At 40.6% G+C, this 22104-nt stretch overlaps 1 protein-coding gene across 1 annotated transcript in view; it reads right to left on the bottom strand.

The window, feature by feature from the left end:
• Positions 1 to 900: 900 nt before the first annotated feature.
• The window catches only part of adamtsl5 (ADAMTS like 5), a 45812-nt gene continuing 24608 nt past the window's right edge, over positions 901 to 22104 (bottom strand). Inside the window, exons 3-13 of the mRNA XM_034116900.1 lie at positions 19339 to 19508; positions 18720 to 18780; positions 17589 to 17694; positions 16930 to 17057; positions 13812 to 13935; positions 6745 to 6831; positions 5988 to 6151; positions 4660 to 4861; positions 3006 to 3137; positions 2689 to 2760; positions 901 to 2608 (exon numbers count right to left, since the gene is read on the bottom strand). Coding sequence (XP_033972791.1) covers positions 2274 to 2608; positions 2689 to 2760; positions 3006 to 3137; positions 4660 to 4861; positions 5988 to 6151; positions 6745 to 6831; positions 13812 to 13935; positions 16930 to 17057; positions 17589 to 17694; positions 18720 to 18780; positions 19339 to 19508 — 1581 coding nt within the window. The 3' untranslated portion in view covers positions 901 to 2273. The remainder of the gene's footprint in view (positions 2609 to 2688; positions 2761 to 3005; positions 3138 to 4659; positions 4862 to 5987; positions 6152 to 6744; positions 6832 to 13811; positions 13936 to 16929; positions 17058 to 17588; positions 17695 to 18719; positions 18781 to 19338; positions 19509 to 22104) is intronic.

Below are 22104 nucleotides of genomic sequence, written 5' to 3'. Positions count from 1 at the left end.
AGCGTCAGTTCTGAAGTTAGCACGGCTAGGATGTTGCATTGTATCTTGTGGAACATTACAAGTAAAGTACGTGAGAGTAAGATAGAGTGTGTCGTTATTATCAGTATAGTACACAATACATATTGAAACAGTTTCCAAACTGAAGGGACACAGTAATCTGGCTCAGTCCAAAAGGAATATATTATCTCGAGTTTAGTGTAGTGTTTCCTTTGTTGTAGATGTGAAGATTTCTTGTAAATACAATGTTTTCTTACGATCACGTCTGTTTTCATAAAGTGGCAATTGGTTACATTTTTGCTTTAACTTACAAGTATTAAGTACATGTTGATCAAATGAAAAATGAATAAAATGTCATGACTTTGGAAGAATTGACACTGTAGTGTTAGGTTGGTTCCTATACTTTGCCGGCTCGAGGGCACTTCCATAAGTTAATTGTAAATTAACTGAAAAACAGGATTAAATGGGGAAACTACCCTGCACAAGTGCCCTTTTGATAAAGGATGCAAAGAAGACGAAGAGGGAGAGTAATAGAAACACTCTTTCTACTAAACTAAATCAGAAATAAATAAAATATGCCTACCTAATACCAGGTGTTTAACCCTGCCTGTATCCTTGCTCTTGGGTTTCTAGTTATGTGGGATTCTCACAGTAGTTTCTGGCTTTAGACAGTGGCATTAGCTAGGCTGCTAACGGTGGCTAACGAAGTATGAAAATCAAAGGACAGAAAATATGTTTTCAAGTTCTTCGTCACGCAGCTTGTTTGATCAAATTGAGTGTGTCCTCTGGTTGTAGCTCTGAGGAAAACTGAAAGTGATCTGTCAACAAAAATAATAATACCAATTTGATAAACTAGTGGGAACACTTTTGGACTGTGTGGTAAAGAACACAAATCACTTTATCATGTTTAATCAGCTTTAATACCAATTTACCAAAAAAATATATGTGAACATCTAGAATACGTTCATATTAAGAAGAACGGGTGATTATCATTTTTACACTTTTGGCACATGTAGATGAGGTTAGAAAAAAAGTGTTATAACTCAAATGCACAACACAAGGCACATAAGTTAACTGACTATTAATCAGACTGCAAGTTATCTCAAACAAACGGTAAAATTAGTAGCTTTAGTATATTTGTAGCTAATCAGTGCCATGCAAAAAAATACTGTTTATTTCATAATCTCTTTCACGTAAAGTATCACAAAGCAGACCTGATTTAACACACTATAAAAATGAATACCACAAAAGGAACAGACATTACGAAAAATGTTAAACAACAAGTGACACACAACTTAATGTGTTATAGTTTAAGCTTATTTTTTTTATACATAAATATATTGTGAAGCAATATGTTGTTACTATATCTGGAGTTAAAACCAAAAGGAAAATCCACCTCTAATTAAAGTCCTAATTCTATGCTGTGACATGCACAATGTACTTGAATTTAGCTGCAGTTACATGTGCTGTTTGAAGGAAAGATAATGATATGTTCTACCTGTGTTAGATTCTTTTTTAAATTGTTAAAGTTCGAATCTGGTCAGCTTTCCTCCCTGAAATTCCACTTCCCCAAAATGTCAATGTTGCTCAACATAGAAACCCAGGCACAATTTGATGACATTTTTGGTTATGCTATGGAAGCCCTGGAAAAGGCAGCTTATTGCACTTAAACTTTGAGGGACTGAGACTAAAATACAACACCTAATATTAATATTTTATACTGAAGAATTTACTCTTATACCAACTCTACTAAGCTTCTGGAAATATTTTAATGAGTCCGTCTATCCCAGAAAATAAGTTGAGGACAAACTCAAAATGGTGTTTGATGGGAATTAAGATGCTCTTTAAGTGTTTTGAGGTGGATTTTTCCTATAAAATGTACGCACGCACAAAAATATAATAATATAAAACACTTAAATGATAAAAAGGCCATTCAGTCAATGTTCTTCTCTTTGGTACGTGTTTAAAGGTGGGCACAAGCATCCACCTAAAGTGCTCTATATGGTACAGTAAGCTGGTCAGGCTTTTAAATAAACGTGGAGTCTTTTTTATTTCTGACTGTGGCGAGTCTTAAATGAGGCTACAATTGTCTGTTTTCTATCCAGCTGTCATTTTTCTCCAGTGACGCCACTCTGGAATACATCAGACCATCGTATGGACCGGATGTAGTCTGATAGGGTTCGAAGGTCCAAAAATAAAACATTTGAAGTGATAAAGCTTCAGTATGAGCTCTATTTTCTGACACACACACACTCAAACACATTGTGGCTCCACTCTCATCCCGTCCGTTCTGCTGGGTGTTTGGCTCCTCTGTTGTTGCAGAGTCTTTCGAGGGGTCGCAGCAGTTCTTCCTCTCGGGGTCTGTACGGCACGACGTAGCTCTCCTCCTCCAGCAGGATGCGGTTCAGTGTCTCCTCGTGGTTGATGTGGCGGCGCACCATCAGTATGTACTGTTTTCCCTCCTCCAGATGGGGGCAGTCACACACGTTAGGGACCCACAAGAACTCCCGGTGCTCCAGGCGGAAGCCGTTGCGGTAGGTGTGGAGGATCTGGACGTCATACCGCGTCTCCTGGCCTCGGTACAGCTTTCCGAGCACCCGGGCACGGAAAACTAACAGAGAAAATTCAATGAGATATTTAAATTCACATGTTAAAGTCATATTTAATTTAAACTACAAGGTTCCAACTCACCAAAGTCCTTCTGGCAATACTGTCTTTGGCGTTCCCTTCGACCTTTAATTCGATGACATTTCCCACAATGTCCTGCGCAAAAAAGTAAGCATAAAAAAAAAGGATCACAAACATAGGCCTGATAAAAATAAGTATATATATGAAAATAAGTACTTCAACATCAAAAAAGACATGCTTGCTTGCGTTGTATGAAAAGACGTTTAATATAAACAAAGGCATTTTATGAAATATCTGAGTATCGTTTACACATTTATGGGACCATGCTTAGCTGGGCTGTTTGGTGAGGTGAGGGTCAGGTTGGGAAAAGGTGAACATACTTCCTGGTGAAGGCTGAGGAAGGAGGTTTCTGTGGTTCTCCTCTCTCTGTAGGCGGGGCAGGATGGGCTGGTGGGGGGGCTGGCGACGGTTGTGGTGGGGAGATTGGCGAGGTGGCTTCAAATGTCTTGAAACTAGGAGACACATATCAAACAAACACAGTGTTACCATGACATGTCTTCCCAGTCAGAGATTTTTTAAATAGTAGGTTACATTTTTTATAACACTTCTGACGTAAGCCACTTTTTAATTACAAATATGTGACAATGTCTCACCACTATCCGCAATAGAGTACTAAAGGATAAAGACCTGAAACTCATAAATGAGGTTCCTTGTTTCAAAGCCAATAGGTTGGTTAGATGCCTGAAATAAGATCTGTGGTAAACAAAACCCTAATAGACTTTCACGTTTTGCACTCGACATAAGATGGCTGGATGAGAGTTAAAACATTGTTGAAGACTTTGAAACATCATTCCTTCAAGCACAGGAAAATGTATCTACTCAGTCATGTGACCAGAGTGTAGTTTGATTATAGCCCAAAGTTAGCTTTCTACTTCTGGCGATTGCTTTTAAGCCTCAAATTAATATTTGTTACCACAGAGCCATGAATTGACATTGGTACCAATAATAACTCAGACTACTTTTTGTCAAAAAGGAACTGCAGGCACAGTTTAGCTTAATATGTAGCACAACACATTAGGACATTTCTTTTTGCATAATGGTCTGATACTGATGAACAGGAAGGAAACAGCCGGTTTCTCTCAAAATGTGGTGGTAGATTTATTCAAATAAATAACATGCCAAACCATGCATTCTATCCTCATTATGTCTTTTCCAAGAAACAAAACCATGACCAGACTAAGCAACAGAAAAGTTCACCTTGCTACCCAACAAACGACCAACTCACTTCTTCTGGCAACATCAAGAGTCAAAGTGTGTTTTGGAAGAATCCATCAGCAGGTAAATGTTTGCAGAAAGGCTCAAAGATTTATTGCAGTGTTAGATAGATTCCGACAGAAGGCATGAGTTGGCTGTGTGAGGATTTCCATGTGAGTGTGAATATTTACGGAGAGAGTCAGCACATGTGTACAGCAGGTTTATCAAGAGAGATGAACCAGCCGCATTCCTCAGCTGCTCAGCCTGTAGATAAACTCTTCCCGTTTCAAGTCCCGTAAAGATGGATTGTTTAAACCATTGTCGACCACACAGGTGTTTTCACTTATTGTTTCTTGCTTTCAGGACTTTGTAGGCTTGTAAATATTGCGATTGATTGACATTTCCCTCGTTCTCCTTAGTGTCTTGCACCTGTGAGCTTCCTCAATCATTTTTATTGGCGAACAAATGAAAACACCTGTGAGGGAGTGTAGGGATTTCAACATGATCAAGATAAGTGTATTTGAAACACAATCCGGCCTGAATTTTAATGCGTCCTCCAAATTTAGTTGAGTTATCACATACCTAACCCAAGTCAACTGAAACTCCATCAAGTTTTTGAGACAGCAAACAGTTACTTTTATTTTTATTTTTCAGCCTCAAACTTGACAGTAGAAGCATGAATGACAAGATCTCTATCAGATACCGTGCTCCTTGATGATTTAAACTTTATTCTATACATTTGTTTAAGGGCAATTAAATGAAGCTAGCTGCAGGACTTACTCCAATGTGTTTGGGTGGTGACAGGGGAAGCCCGGGTGGTGGTGGTAGTTGTGGTTGTGGTGATTGGTTGATCCCAGGGGAGGTAGTTGTCAGTGTGGTGAGCTTGGCGCAGTGGACTCCTCCTCCCATGGTGGAGGGCGTATTGACCTGGTGGGAGCCAGTACTCATACTCGATCCCCGGGTTTTTGTCTGTAGCCAGCACCTGCACACAAGGACGGCACTGAAACTTATAGACTATTTTATTAGCTTAAAGAGCAGCTTACTTTGTTATACTTTTTACTACTACTACTATTTTGGCATCAAAGCAAGTCCTAGAAACAAGACCAAGACCAAATCAAATATTTTGGTCTTGATCCTGATCCGAGTCCTCTAATATTTGGGATTTGTCAGCACCAAGTACGATCCGATACTTGTATTTTAATCTCAATTATTTTGTATGTGCTCCTCATAACCTTGGTATTGTAAGAGTTATTGTTTGGATTACTAACCAACTAAACTAAACAAGCAATGAACGAAACTGCGTGATGACTAAATTGATGACACATGTTCCTTATGTTTTACAAAGCCAGAGGTAAAAGTTGCCTTAACCCTAAGGAGTAGGATTAACCCCTAACCCTAAGATTTAGTGTTACAAGGGTACTAGGCCAAATTATAGGCATTAAATCCAGGCACTTTCCAGTAAGAAGTCCTGAGTGTTGCTGAATTTATACTCACCATGTAGAAATACCACATGAAACAAAGAGTACACTGTTCTGAGGATGCTTACAGCTACCATCAATGTTCTACAGAACTCCCAACAGCAGTGTTCTTACAGGAGAAAGCAATAGGTAACAGCTGTTTGGTAACTAACCAGATCTTTTTATAAAATACCTGCACAGGGTCTGAATGAAACCATAAAATATTCATTCAAAGCTGATGTTTTTCTTCCCTTGGGAAATACTGAACGATGTGCAGAACAAGTGTAATGCACAATGCAGGAAGGTACAATGTGTTTATCTAGTGCTGTGTTGTAGCCTGACTTGGTTGACCAGAATGGCCTCAATAATAAATCCTGGTTTAACTGAAGCTTCTCGATGGCTTTACAATAAAGACATTTATTGCATTGTTTTGGAGGGGGGTCCTTTTTCAGTTTCACTACCCATTTTTTCCTGTAAAGGTTGTTTTGAGGTTGCTTTCAGAGGGTTTTGTTTGCAGGCTGTAAAGATTGTAAGGTCCTGAAGGCAAATTTCTGATATTGGTAAGATCAACGAAACATCAAGAAGAGATTTCCAACTCCTGCGACCGGATGCTGACCAAACCATCCGGCATCAATACGTTAGAGCTCTCACCATGAGATGGAGGTCTTCCTGGGTGGGTCCTGGTACCTCGAAGCTCTCCCAGGTGTCTGCAGAGCGCCGGTACACCAGTTTCGTCCCGGCTACATTGTACTCGCCCGGAATGCTGATCTTCCAGTTACCGTTGATCACAAACTGGGAGTGACCATTCTGGAGTGCTGGATAAGGGATCAAGGTACGGAAAGGAAGGAAGGAAACGTTTGATGTTATTCAGAGTTGACCAGTCAGTCAAATATTTCTAAATGCCATACATTCTTTGTCCATATAAGGGGGTCATGCTCTCTGTTTGGTGTCAGAAACAGAAATATTTCCAGCTGGCTATATAAGGCAGCTGTCTCTCCTCAGCAGTGGGAAAGGGAATTTCCATGGCATGAAATGGAAACAAGTACCTTCACCTGCCTCGCCCCAGTGGTCAGATAAAGCCTTTTATGAGCGTCCCCTTTCAGGACCACAGTGTGCGCTGTTTGAGGGCCTGTTTTATTTTGGTCTCATAAACAAGGATGAGAATAGATGTCCTTGGTTATTATGTTGCCTGGAAAACACACAGCGGGTCCAGAGACCAGATAGGACTGCTGAGCCCACTGTCTCTGGGGAGAGGAAGTTATAGCAAGTCTAGGAAATACTTTAACTGCTGGATTAACACTTCAGCCATGGAGCCAGTGACGCAGAGGGAGTCCTATGCAGAGAGCTGAGACTGATATACAGAGCATCCCAGGAGCCATGTGTGTGTGTTTGGTGTGCATGGTCTTACCTAGATAATTCCTGCTGTTATCAGTGACTCGGATGTGAGTAGCTCCAGCTGGGATCATGGTCACTTCGTTGTATCCAAAAGGTCCGCCTGGCAAACGGAGACATTCAATTAGAAGCTCTTTTTAATGAGTCTCCTCTTTTTTTTAAACTACTTAACATGATTAAAGGAAAAGTCAGTATTTACAAGCTTAAGACAGTTTTGCAACAAAGTGAAGCCCAGAAAAAAGAAGAATCAGATGGCTCTTTAAGTCATTTGAAGTTATTTTAATCTGAAAGGAGAACATCAAAAGAAAGTTTCGCATAATCTTTTAAGACTGTCTGTTGCATTATAGAGATAATTCTGAGATCAACGAGTGTCAGTGTCAGTGTGAGATCAAACAGAATGAGAAGTTAAATGAATGTCAAAGGGCCCTTCATCATATTAACAACATTCATAACAAACAGTTGAGTTATGTGCATTATGATTACAGTGTGTACCAAATCTAATGATATGTTATCCTTCACTGCAATACTCTTGGCCTTTCTTTAAATCACTGTCACTTGCCATACACTAAATAAATGCTACTTTTAATAAATAAATTCCTTGATTGCATAAGACTCCACTGTGAGGTTTGTGAGGTTTTTATATGACTGTAATGACAGTTATTACTGCAATGTAATGCAAACTTAAAAGCATGTAAATTCATCAAAACTAAAAGCATAAAACCAAGGTTGCGAAATACTGTAATTCCCATTTGCATTTAATTACAGACTGTGTGAGCAATCAACACCACTAACATCGTCTTTGCATTCATCATGGTGTCACCTGAGGTGGTTGCCATAGTGTTCATGTAAACTCACAAATCAAAATCACAACAACAAAGCAGCAGTGTTGTCCAGTTCATTTAGTTTCTTTCAAAACCTTAAACCAGTGCTGCTTGTTCAGATGCTGCTAACAACTATGCCTTCAATCCTGCTTCAATTCACCAGGATGCACTAATCATGTTTTAACAACAAGCAGATATTTAAAAGCAAGTATGTCAGCGTTTGTAGGTTTCAGATCCAGGCCTGAACAGATAGATTCATTTATATAGTTTGCTCTTTAAAACGCTCTTAGACTGAGCATGTAAAGCCATGTGTATAGTACTTTAGGTGTAAATAGGCAGGCCTGTTCATTCAATAGTAATTCATAATCTATTAATAGTTGTGGATTGATTCCAACCACAGCTGCAGGTCTTTAACATTTGACTGTAGCATTACGGTTCAGTGCTGTGAGCTGTCACTTGAAACAGAACAGATTGCTGCACGCCTTCCCTTTGGACTGAGCACTTTATATTCAGGGTTAGTCTTTGAATAGCATGCTATGCCATGCTATGCCATTTTCCAGCAATCAGTAACTGGTATGTAATCAGCAACTCACAATAATCTGGATTAGTAATCAGATAATTATATCTTTGAACATATCTTGCCAGACATTGATGTGGCTCGTACAGTATTACAAAGCTCTTGGAAAGTCTTTATCATCTGTCATTAAAAAACAATGACAATCTATGATGTCAGCAATGATTAACTGCTATCAATGGTTTACTAGATTTTACAGCACAAAGACAGATACTTTTTGAATGAGCTGAAACCACAGCCCTTCAATATAGAGTGATATTTCACTTCTGAGCCAAAAAAAAAAAAAAAAGAGACAGGGACAGCTCTATGGTTCTCCTGCTGCTGTGGAGTGTAAGGTGGCCGCGGGGTGAACCCCATTCATTAGGGCCTTTGAAGAGCACGTAACTTTGGTTGCCCCGGCTCACCCGTCTCAGAGAGGAACTATTCAAAAGGTTCATCTCTGGGGCTTTAGCTACATGAAGATGTAGCGCTGTAACTGAGGGAGTGTCAGAGTTACAAACAGGCAGCGGGAAGCTCCAGGCCGTCGGTATTTGACCTTGTGAGGAGCGATTTTGTGCAGCCGCCCTCCATCAGATCTACCTCCTTTGGGAAACACAGCTGTAGGCGGAGGGACAACATCTCAAGGCTGTCGAGTCGCCAAAACAAAGCGGCCATTATCAGCATTATTTCTTGCTCAATCTGAGCCATTACGGCCGGCTTTTAGTTCTGCCGACCCACGGAGCTGTGGGAGGAAGCCACTCACAGAGGTGCTCCTGAGCCAAGAGCCAGAGGTGCTTTCTGTCAATCAGTGGTGGGCGAAACCATAGACCTTATATTTAAGTAGAAGTAGCAATACCACAGTGTTAAACTACTGAGCTGCAAGTATTCATGTTTCATTCAAAATTAAAAACTTAAAAATGATGTTTGCATGTCACATGTTTGCATGTCCGTCTCGCAGAACCTTTTTTGCCTAATTTAACTGTACAATTCTTATTATTTTGACATTTTCTTTAAGTCTCTCTGATTAAACTTTACATTGTAAATGCAGTTAGTGCTGCAGAAGGGGAACTAACATTTTCAATGATTCATTTTTCCTCCACAACACATACTGTGGCATTTCTTCAATGCCATATTCACGACAATGCCACATCCTTATACAGAGGCATTTGAATGAGTATGTGTCTTTCTTTGCCTCTACCCTTTGACCCCTAAACAGCACATTTGGGTCGAAAGGATGGAACACATGTTTATTTTGTTGCATGTCTTTGTTTGAGTGGTTTTGGTATACACACATTTCTAAGTTGGTTTGTTGTTCTGTGTTTTTGGTAACCCTGTTTTCCAAGTTGGTTTTAGTTGTTCATCATTTACAGATTTATTGCCATAATAGTTCATCTACTTTTAATACTTTAAAACATTTGACAAAAAACTCCTCCTCCCCACATGTTGAACAGAAGAGAGCGACCGCATGTTGCCCTCTGAACTGCAGATACAGTATGAACGTGGGTATAACATGTTTTGGTGGCATCCAGCCAGAGTTCCATTTAGAGCAGGGGTGGGCAATTATCTTTTACAAGGGGCCACTTCAGAAACTCGAGCTGTGTTGGGGGGGCCGAATCAAAAATAAGTTGAACTTAATTCTGCTCAATATACCAATACTGAAAAGGTGTTTTACAGTATGTTAAAGATAAGAAATGAATCAGCTTTATACAAAAAGAAATGAGTGCTTTTGATTTTTGTTTTTCAGTTCATTTTACTTGTTCAGTGAGAAAAATCCAGTCCGTCTTGGGCTTGAACAAGTGCACGGAAATCTGGTTCAATGTCTGAGGTGGATATGCGAAGGACAGCTGAGAGGTGATCATCAGTGATAGAGGATCTGTATCTGGATTTGTTGAACTTCATCACTGAGAATGTCTGTTCACATATGTAGGTAGATCCAAAGAGGACCATCATCTTCTGAGCACGTCTCCTGATGTGTGGAAAGTTCTCCTCTTTCAGGGAAGCGTAAAACTCAGGCAGTGAGACTGACCTAAAGTGCTCTGACAGAAGTGTGTCAGACTGCAGGTCAATGAGTTCAAGCTGAACATCACTGGGTGCATCATCCACATGGCATGTAAATGGGGAAAAGATCATGTTCATTTCATTCTCAACTGTTTTGAAGTCTTTAAATCGCCTTGAAAACTCACCATGCAGTGCTTCTAACATGGATGAGTACCTCTGGAGGTGATCAGCTGATGGTGTGGCTTCCTTCAGTGTTGGCAAGTGCGTGAGAATGTTGTCCTCCATTTGGCTTGAGAGAAGCGTAGGAAGATGAGTAGCTGGGCAGTGTCACGTACATCGCAGCTCTCATCCAAAGCCAAGGAAAAAAAGTCAAAGTTGACCGCTCTGTTCTGCAGCTGAAGCTCCAGATTTCCCGCGATGTCCTCAATCCTCCTCGTAACAGTGCGTCGGGAGAGCGGCACTTTCTCAAATGCCTCCTTTTTCTCCGGGCATATTAGTGCGGCAGGGTCCAACAAACACTCCTTAACCTCTTAAGCCCTGAGCCTGTTTTTCAGGTCTCAGGCTCGAAAATGACATTCCCAGAACAAATGACCATATCTTCCCTTCTAAAAGGGTTAAATTAATCATCTTTATTCTCAAAGTAATGATAAACCTGTGAGTTGGATGTAGAAAAGTCAGAATCAATATAGATGTTTTTTATTTTAAAGAAAATTCAGATTTTACATAGTAAAAAACTGTAAATTATAGTGTCCGTCCAAAAATTCTTTTTTACTTATAGTGAAAACTACCCTTGGATGATGGGTTAGTAGACTAAAAGCTTTAGGAATCCAAAGTACAACATATAATAAGTACCCTGTATCAAGATTGATGCAAAACAAGTGAAATTTGACCTTTTTAGAGAGATTTAGCCAAAACCCCCCACTTCTGGGGTCATTTGGGTGGATTTGACCTATCTCTGGCCCCCCTTGCTCGATTTTGATGAATGAAATCTCTTTATAACCGCTAGAGCCAATGGAATCGAGGGAAAGTTATATACACACCAAAACGTTAACAAATAAGGAGTGAGAGTGACGCGTTACCAAAACCGGTGGCTACCATTAGCAGCTAACTTTTCCGCTCCGATCTTTACATAAAAAATGGAATTATGGATTATAAATAATTTTTTAAAAGCAGTGGCGGCCGGTGGTCTTTTTTTTTTGGTGGGGCTCTTGACGTACCGTAAGTGACCTACCCGGGGGGTCCGGGGGGTTTCCCCCCGGAAATTGTTTTCGAGAAATGACCCCTTAAATGATGACTTCTGGTGATGTTAGAGGGGGGGGGAAAGGAGAAATCGAGGCTTAAAAATATGAGAAGACTGATCAATACCTCCATAATCTTCAGTGTGGAAAATATTATTTATCAACCTCAACATCTACTACTTTACCAGGAATTTGTGTTCTCAGAACTGGTCTGTTTTTTTCTTTCTTAAAACTGTTCATGTTTTATGAACCAACACCTTCACCAAGTAGCTTTACAGTGAACTGCATGTGAGATATAAAATTAATAGCATCTTTTCAGTAGCATTAATTATAAATATTTAAGTGGTTCAATACAAGTCACTACAGCATTTCAAACTGAACTGTGAATAAATGCAATTTAAAAAAAATAACCACAGCACAAAATGTCATAAATTGTGTTTTTTTCTTTGTTTCTCTGAGGATTATTTACAAACAGGCTTATTTACATATAGCAATAACTCAGAAATGAAAAGCTACATCGTCTAACACGAACAACCAGTTAGCATAATGATAATATATGTGTTATGTACAATGTAACTGGCAAGGCTAGAGCAAGAAAGAACATAAAGTTTGCAAAAGGTTTAAATAACTTCAAGTATCTGTCTTCAGATTACGTGGAGGTTTTAGTCCGATGGGAAGCAGATTTTAAGCGACACCGAAGATAAACCAAAAATGTGGTGGAGCTGCAAACCGTGTAGTGTTGCTGGGACAGAACAGGAGCTATAACCGTTGGAAAATACATCACAGACAATGCAACAAACGTGGAGACAGAACAATCACTTCTGTGATAAATGCCCACTTATTAATAAACTTCTAACAACCATGGGAAACCTCCTCTCTACATATAAAGTGATATCCAAGCATGGGAAACAAAAGACAGCATTTACCTGTTTGCATCCAGCTAGCCAAGCCTTTCTTGTGTACCAGCTACTTGTGAAGCCTCGTGTATAAATGTTGTCTTTTTCACGAGATTGCTGCGATATATTCAAATCGGGTTGGTCCGGTGCAAGGTCTTTAAGCAACAATTTATCTGCCAAACTTCTCCTTTCGAAAGGATTGGAGATTAGCTCTTGAACAGAATTAGCCGGGGACCGAGGTCCGGAGACTCCACCTGCACACGAAGCCATCCTCATCAACTACTGCGTCAACCGGATACGAGTCACTGTCCAAACTACTCACAGACTGCACTGGGCGCTGACATTGGCGCCTGGTGACCGTCATCTTTGACGACGCTGATTGGCTGAAATTATATTTTCGCGGCATAGTTTACACGTTACAGATAGCAACAGTCAGCTGCTAGTGGCTGATGCTGCACTGGTTGAAGGCTCCTCTCTTAGCGCCCAGACGAGAGAAGGTGCATGGGCAAGGCCAGGCAGGAAACATGTGACTTATCAGTAACTTTAGACATCGTAACACAATTTTAAACGAGATTTTATTGTAGATTATACATTTTACTGATACCAATTATATAATATTTACCTTGTTCATTAAAAATAAAAATAAAAACATATATTTTTTTTTAAACATATTTTTTTTTTTAATTTTAATTTTAATTATTATTATTTTTATTTTTTTTCAATATGGGAAGAGGTGGGGCGGCGCCCCTAGCGCCCCTATGGACCGGCCGCCACTGTTTAAAAGGTACAGGTACATTATCAACCTATGGATCAACAGTTGTAGATTTTTTTTCTTTCGTTTTAATGCCATTGAACACGTCTTTTGACCTAATTGACAGCTACGGTGAGACGATCTGCCGTAAAAGCTCCGTAAAGGTACGTGTTGTGATGTCTGTGTTTGCACCACAAACTAAACACACAGCTTTACCTTTCACTTCTGTAAATAAATACTTAGCGGTCCATGTCTTGTTGAAAACGCGGCATTCAGTATCGATCTTTCTTTTTTTGCCCTTAGCGGACATTTCGAGGACTAGCCGGCCAGCATCACTCGTAGCTGTTCACGGCATGCGCGTTTACGTAAATAAATAAAAAAAACAGCAGCGCCCTTTTCAAAATAAAAGCAACACAGTTAGAAAAGTATTCACGCCATGCAAGCAATACAGCTGTGTTGCTTTTATTTTGAAAAGGTTGCTGTTTTTTTTTAATTATGTTATAATTTATGCTCAACCTCACACGGGCCGGCCAAGGCCGGCCAACGGGCCGGATGTGGCCCGCGGGCCGTAAAATGCCCACCCTTGATTTAGAGCCTCAAATCTTAACCACCGTAATTTTGGAGCTGAATTTCCTCCTGGAAGGCAAAACTATTTACCATACTTAATCTTCATGTCATCAGAGAACAATAACCTCTTGATTAAACCTGAATGACAAAGAGGGCTTGGATTTATCCCCAGATCGTGTTGGTTTGAAACTGCTGCAATTGATTCCTCATGGAGATTATACGGCAATTGTGTGTGTGTGTGTGTGTGTGTGTTTCCTACCTGCCTCCAGACCGTTGCTCTGGTACACGCTCTTGTGGTGCATGCAGGTGGTGTTTTGTCCTCCACACACCATGCAAGCGTCCTCCTGCTGCTTTGAGCCCAAGATGGAGTCACAGCCGGGCGTCTGTATGACACACACACACACACAAACACACACACACACACACACACACACACACACACACACACACACACACACACACACACACACACACACACACACACACACACACACACACACACACACACACACTACATGTCACTTGTTAGACGACTTACATACTCAATACTGTGGGCAATCCCCACAGGAGCAATTTGGGGTGAAGTGTCTTGCCCAGGGACACAACGACTGCTGACTGCAGTGGGGTTCGAACTTGCTATCCTCTGATTGGAAGATCAGCGCACTAAGCCACTGAGCCATAGCCTCCCTGTGGGGGGGCGCACACACACGCACACATGACAGGAGTCAACAGTTCAATCTGGTTAAATGTGTTTTTTCTCTCACAGCGTGTTGTGCCTTTGCACTCACATATACACATTTCAGACGAAAGCCTTTGCTCAAACTTTCTTTTTGTCTTGTGTCTGATGTAAAGTTCACCTTAACCTTTAAGGCAAAGGTTCATCTCAACCCACTCTCTTCCTCCTTCTCTTATTTGCTGTTCCCTGTCATTTTCTCCTCCTCACAAACATTTACTTTGGCATTTACAACAGAAGGACGGGTCACAGAGTTGTCTCTGTAAATCTTAAAATGCCAAAGCAAAGAGCACGGAGGATGAGCTGGATGGTTGCGGTTGTGAGGAGAATCTTATTACTAGACAGATTACAGTGTCCGGCCTTCATCTCACAGTGTGCAGGGCGGACCAATCAAGGGGGAGGTCCCGGGCAAGAGTGCAACAATCTAGGGAACCTATAATCAGCCCCCTAAGCCTTTTTAAAAATACAAAAACACTCCAAGCATCTGTGTGTGCACAACAGGAAATGAATTGTCGGTGACAAAGTAGTAGAGTGCACGAGGGCCCCACTGAGGGAGTCACTAAGGTCCACCAGAATCATTCAAGTAACTTTGAGAGTGGAGGAATAAACTTGCTGCTGCTCATTCTTTCTGCAACATTCAGACAGGTTTGAGTTGGTTTTGTGCTCTACTGTTCCCGTTGGTACAGTATGTGATTAGACCAGTATTTAAACAATGGGTCCATTCATTTATTGGTGAGTCAACATATTAACAACAATTCTAAATAATGTATTAATTGTTTTGGTCATGACATTTGTTTAGGGTTTTAAATAACTTGAGAACTATTGAGTGGATAGGGAAAGTGAAATGTGCTGCAGATCCAACGTCCCTTTACGATACATCTTAACAACCCAACTACATTTTCATCTAGCGCCTTTAACAGCTTACAATTTGTATCCGTCTTTGGTTGATAAGCACATTTCTGAGAAGTCTTTATATTCCCATCACTTTTACCTAGTGTTACTCTAAATGCTAATTAGAAAATGTGGAATGTTGGAAAATGTTGACTTTTTAGTAACATTGAGCCACTTATTGAGCTATAGACTCTTGCTTGAGTCTACTTTTTATCATTGTAAACTGAGCAAAAAATGAATATCTAGGTTTGGACTGTGGACTGAGTCTTCTGGTATTTGATGATGTCAACCATTTTTATAATTATTGATTGAACAAACTCTTAGATCAACATTTTGCCAGTAAAACTACTTAACCAAATTAAATGAAAAAGAGCTACACACAGATACCACATGCGCACACATAGACGTGTTCTGCAGTCTGATCTCATTGGTGACCGTCAGCTCTCCACCCCAGCTGCAGGCAGCATCTGCTTCCTGTTTCAGTCCTGTGCTGCTCTGACCTCGGCTAGAGGAGCCAATGACCCATAAATCCACTTATATACACCACTCGTTAGCATGCAAAACATACATAGACATATGTAAACATACATATGCATTAATCCTCTGTCAGTGCAGTAAAAATAACTTGAGTTATTAGTTCACCCCCATGTAGCAGATGTGTCTACTGAGTACTAGGATGCATCTCATTACTCTGCATGTGCTGCAGGACCCGAGGGATGCTAGTTCATTTCCATCTGTGTGAGGAGGGTGAGAGGGGTGAGCAGGGGACAGGCTGGGAGCATGACGTTTGGACTGAGTGCAGAGCACAGCTGTAATGCTGGCTGAAGGCTGCAGTCCACACTGATGAGTGCACTCTGGTCCTAACGCACAGCATGGAGTGGAGTTCTCCAGAGACTCAACATCACTTACACCACAACAGGGTGGAAACGGAGAGTGAGAAACCTCCACTCAATCCATCCTCGTTTTGAAATTAACATCAGAGAAAAAGAAGTTGGAGGAGTGACTTGTGCAGGTGTGTGTTTGTATTGTAATTCTATATTCAAACATATACTTCTTTTTGACGTCCATATCAACCCCATACTCATCACTTGTGTTGGATACATCTGCTACAGTGCTCCATAACATGGCAGTAATGCCCCTACAGTAGTACAACAAGGACAACAGCATGTGTTTGCCCCATATGGCAAACGTGAAAATTGATCAATATCAGAGGAGTTGTGTGAGGCGTTCAAGGCTCTGGAGGAATATGTTCCATTTATTTTTTCATTAGATGTGTTGGATGATTTATCGACTCACATTAAAGTGGCATTTAAAGAAACTCGGCCTCAAAATACAAAGATGTCTTCAAATTAAATTCAGCATCGTCACTCACATTCACATTCTACATTCAACATTTTCCCTCCTGGTAATTATAAAAAAATAGACCAAAGAGATCATCATTAGTTAATGATATTGACTGAAATTAAACATTTGACAGAGATTTTATCGCCCAGAGCATTTAGCTAATTTAAGAAATCAGCCATCACAGAGCTTGGTATTTGGTAGGTAGAGTGTGCTGGTATCAGTGAACAGAAGCCAAAGTTGACACATTGTAGATCCTCACAAAACATTCAGCAGGTTAAATCCCTTCCGCTTGTTCAATATTAGACTATTTTGGCAACTATGGTGTTTTGTTTTGCCCCAACATACCATAAGAATTTCCCCTAGAAACGGGGTTGAACTCCAACACAAGTTTGGTATTGTTGACACTCACCAGGCAGCGCCCGTTGACACACACAGCTCCAGGCTCCTTGGCGCAGGCCGTGCCATCGAGCACACGGCCAAAGTTGTAGTAGAAGTTGTGACCCAGGGCCAGGCAGCTCAGTTCACAGGGGTTAGAGCCTGGCAGGGAAGAGCTTCAGTCAGTGATTCATTAGTTTATTATGGGAAAACAGGCGAGGCAGGAGGAAAGGGAGGGAGGAGGCTGAGAAACAGAAACAGGCAAAGATGAAGATAAGAATCTGGGAGAGAGCAGAGTGAAAGAGAGGAGGCAAAAAACTAACAGATGTCATGGAGTATGTCATGGAAAACTCATGTGGATTAATTACACAGCATGCCTCACAGTGGACACGAGAGCTTTCCATCATGGAAACTTAACTATCTGACTTCCAAACATAGTCAAATTATAATTCACTCCAATCTGCTAAACCACAAGAATGAGTGTCCATCCGTCCTTAGTGTGGACGCACAAACTTCCTCAAGGCCAGAGGAGTTCGGGCCACAGAGGCCTTTTACACAGTTGTATTTTTTGGTATTTATCCACTGCCAGAAGGAAGAATTACACACTTTGTATTGTGGGACCATCACAGTGAACACATTGTATCTCCTAACAACAAGTCCTCAGTAACTGAACAGAAAGTTGACTTCACTGACCTCCGTGAAAGGTGGTCCATCTGAAGGAGGTTCCAGCCACTAACGGTCGGTCATTGAAGGCAGCACACTGCATCTCTCTGAAGTCCTCCGAGCTGGGGGGGCACTCCTGCACACATACACACACACACACACACACACACACACACACACACACACACACACACACACACACACACACACACACACACACACACACACACACACACACACACACACACACACACACACACACACACACACACCACACACACACACACACACACACACACACTTTTTTACTCCCTCCTATATGGTAGTGCACTCTTCATGACAGTTTTTTTGTATGTGTTTCTGCTTAGATGCCTGAAATAAGATCTTTGCAAGCTTAACATGGCAAGTTTAACAATAGCTTTTTGCCTCCGCCGATTGCATTTACACTTCAAATGTTTTAAAGTGTTGATATGATGACATTATCCTGCTGAACAAAACGTGTCACTATCATAAACGACATTATTTTCTGTCATATCAAGAAATCCAATGGCCAATCATTTGGCTTTTTTGTCGAGGGAGCCCTAGCGTGCTCACTTTGTGGTTATACCCACAACCTATATGGGTATAGAGTGGTGCAGTGAAGACATATGTCTTCACTGCACCACTCTATACCCAGCTTTAACAATACATGAGCATAGTGGTGAGTAGGGAAAAAAAGGAGAAGGAGAGAGGTTGAGGATTTGTGTCCATTCATTGAAAGCTCTGAGCTAATCACACTGCACCAACTGCCAAATGCACACACATTCAAACATGCTTAAACACGCTGCAACCCATGTGTGTGTTTTTCCTTTAATCAATAAGGGCAACAGTGACATGCTGTCCAAACACACACATACACACACACACACAAGCTGACAACACATTTCTAACACAATAGCAGGTCTGATAGCTGACTGCAGCAGGTCTGTGTTTAATCCCTGAGTTCAGTGCAGTGAAGACACAAGTTAATATGTCGTTGAAATTCCAGTTCACACCCTGAAACACCAACCCCGACCACGCCTATATGACCAACTTCTATAGCAAACATCATCCATTGTTCTAAGAAGTTTGCATTGAAAAGACATTTTTCATACAGTGTGAAAAGCGTTATTCTGAAATGACCTTAGTGTTGCAGATCTTGTATTGCCTGGGCTCTCCTGAACATGGTCCACCCACTGGGTTCCTGGGGCACAGAAGACATAAAAGTAATGTAATGTGTTATCAACATATGTGAATGATGTTCCAAAATATTTGTTAAACACACTACACACAACTGTATGAACTACCTCAAACAATGATTTCAGATATATTATTTTATTATGTATTTAATGTTTCTCTAAATATCCTGCATTCAAACAAAGTTAGAACATTAAATGTACTTAAAATTACCAAAAACTAGAAGTAAATTAGTTGATGCTATTTTGTGCAGAGTGACTAGTAACTAAAGCTAAATAAAATGGCCTACCAAATACTACATAAATGTAGTGGAGTAAAAAGTACAATATTTGCCTCTAAATTGTGAGTAGAAATAAAGTACAAGTTCCTCAAAATGGTTGTTAAGTTTTGATGAATGATGAATCCTTCGTTACACTCCTTCACTGGAAACAGACAACACTTAAGCTTCAGTTGCAACTTTAATTGTGATTTCTGAGGATCATTGGTGACATATTTGAAATGTATTACATTTGTAAAGATTGATGCTGTAGTCTGAGTGACCCTGTGGGACCCTGCTGATATTTACCTTGTGATGCAGGTGCGAGTCCTGACTGAGGCTCCGCCCCCGCAGCTACGGGAACAGACAGACCAGCTGCTCCACGGCGCCCACTCGTTCCTGAAGTGCAGCTGCCGCCGGGCGCGGGCCGGACGCCCTGATGACGCCTCGCTGGAGGGATGCCACGCAGAAACCCATGACTGAGACATGAACGACAGAGAGAGACAGTTTAATACTGACATTAAACACTTTAAACAAAGCGAAACAGAGACACAGCCAAAGTAAGCTGGTAAGTAATGGAAATCAACTAAGTACATTTACTTACTGCTATAGTAAAATAATTGAGACTTTTACTATTTGTTCAACTACCAACTCGCAATGCATACAAAGTTTGGTGGTTAAAATAGGCTCCACATTGACCGGCTACAACATTAGCTATTATGACAATAATTTGATATTAGAGTATATGCCTTAATAGCATATTAGTGATGGGGTCAATCTACTACATAAAGAGTGGTAATGGGTTTCATTCAGATGTTCATCTCAGTTTCCTATGTTACTTGGGTTACTTTCTAATTAAAACAAAGCCCCCACAATATGAGTATCTACACCAGCTGTTGGAGAACTATCTTTGCAAAGCTGCACAACATTTATTTCACAATCCAATCAGGGCAGACTAGGCTGTTTCTAAGTGGGGCTTAAAGAAACAGGCGCTCAAACGGAGCATTTCAGACGGACAGTGAATACAGGTATTTCTAGACAGACAGTATGAGAGAAAATAATTTGTTTTCAGAACATTAAAGTATGAAAACATGTTCTAGTAGAAACCTAAAATGCAAATACAAACCCTTCAAATTGGCATGATATTTCCCCTTTAAGTACATAACAGAGTATTTTTTGTGAAAAGAGGAACCCGTTAAAAACAAAACAATGTCTTGATAACCCTACATTCTTTGCAATTGAAGTCTATTACAATGTTCTCACAGAGATCAGACTGTTCAGTTTCTATTCTGATCTGCTTTTTTCTCCATGTATTGTGGTTTCTTGGACCCAATATAACTGCTGCTGTGAAGCCATGCAGTCAGGGACAACATGACTCTGCTCCCCACTGTGATGTTTAAATGTTCAAAGCTGTCAGGAGGCAACTGGCTACTGTCAGCAGCTCTCGATCCCTGCATGTGTGTGGGTTAGAGAGGAAGACAGAGAGGCTACCGTCTTGGCAGAATGATGGGATATCATTTGTGGAGGGGAAAACTTGTGTTGGGGGGAGTTAAGTGTGACGCCAAACAAGAGCTTCTATTAATAACAGAAAATCCACCTGGCAGATTCATTTAAAGAGTATAGTGTACAGAAATGACCTTGTGAGCCTGGTGGATCAGGACCATCACAGCCAAACAATAACAAGTTATTAGAGATATCTCAATGGTGCTCCTCAAACACATTCCAGAGTTTATGCCCTGGAGGAGGACTGGCAGCACTCCCACAAGTTCCTCATACAGGAGCTGGATCACACACACACACACACACACACACACACACACACACACACACACACACACACACACACACACACACACACACCACACACACACACACACACACACACACACACACACACACACACACACACACACACACACACACACACACACACACACACATACACACACACAAACACACACACACACTCAACAAGGTACATTTATTTCAGGAAGCGCTAAACTCAAAGTCACCTGGAGTGACTTGGAGTGAAAGATCTGAATTGACGCTATATGACCACATGTGAATAAAGAATACTTCAAAGTCATGCCATCGCTTTCTGCCACTTCCCTCATTGATATTCAAATGTATCCAGCACGATTCTGCACTGTATAATCAGATCTGTAACTGAGAAGCAGGATTGTGTAAGTAGGATGTTTCTGTCATGTTTTGCACTTGATTTACAAGACTAATGAATATTTTTCCATTATATACACCAACAGTCTATCTAGCATCCTGGTGAACTATCAGGGTTATAAGAAATAATAACAGCATAATAAATCAAATGTTTAAGTATGAGTTCAGTTCAAATAATGCTTTATTTGACAATGGCATGAACTAAGAGACATAAAAAGATTCATTTAGTGGGAATACTGATACAGCATTCAAACTACTTGTTCTTCTACGGACAAATTCTTTATTTCTTTACTTGTTGTGCTACGCACGAAATTCTTTATTATTATTCCGCAGGGTTATTTTGCTGCTCTTCTTCTCCCACATTCCACATCGCAGAAACTCCGTTCGAACATCAAAACGTTCAGCTCGGTCGGGAATCGATTGCTATTACTTTTCTCATTCATAACTTTCATAATTCCCGAGATACATCCCATAATTCATCACATTTTTAACATTGAAGTCAATGGAGAAACTCTTCAGACTTGAAAGATCTTCATGCAACTTCAACTGCTAACTGCTCCTTCATACTTTCACTCAGAAACCTCATTCCAACTTTAAAATGTTACACATCTTTCTGACATTATTCATGTTAAACAACTTTTAAATCAGATTCATACTTCTAGAAATATTAAACATTGTTCAGACCTTGGTAAAGAGGCCTTCTTCAGATTTTAACATTAGTGTGTATTGCGCAGCTCGTTAAGGCTAGAGTGCGTGATCTCAAAGCTAGAGTGGAGGACAGCTTGAAATTCGCCTTCATATTTTTTTTTAAACCTGCCATAATTCCCAAACCCTACATTCCTGAGACATAATTCTTCATGACAAATGTAGGAAAACATCTCGTAGCTTGAAAAATAAAAA

This window comes from Trematomus bernacchii, unplaced genomic scaffold, assembly GCF_902827165.1.
Source record: "Trematomus bernacchii unplaced genomic scaffold, fTreBer1.1, whole genome shotgun sequence".
Classification (NCBI taxonomy): Eukaryota; Metazoa; Chordata; class Actinopteri; order Perciformes; family Nototheniidae; genus Trematomus; species Trematomus bernacchii.
The sequence above is the reverse complement of the archived record's forward strand: the minus strand, read 5'-3'. Positions and strand labels throughout refer to the sequence as shown.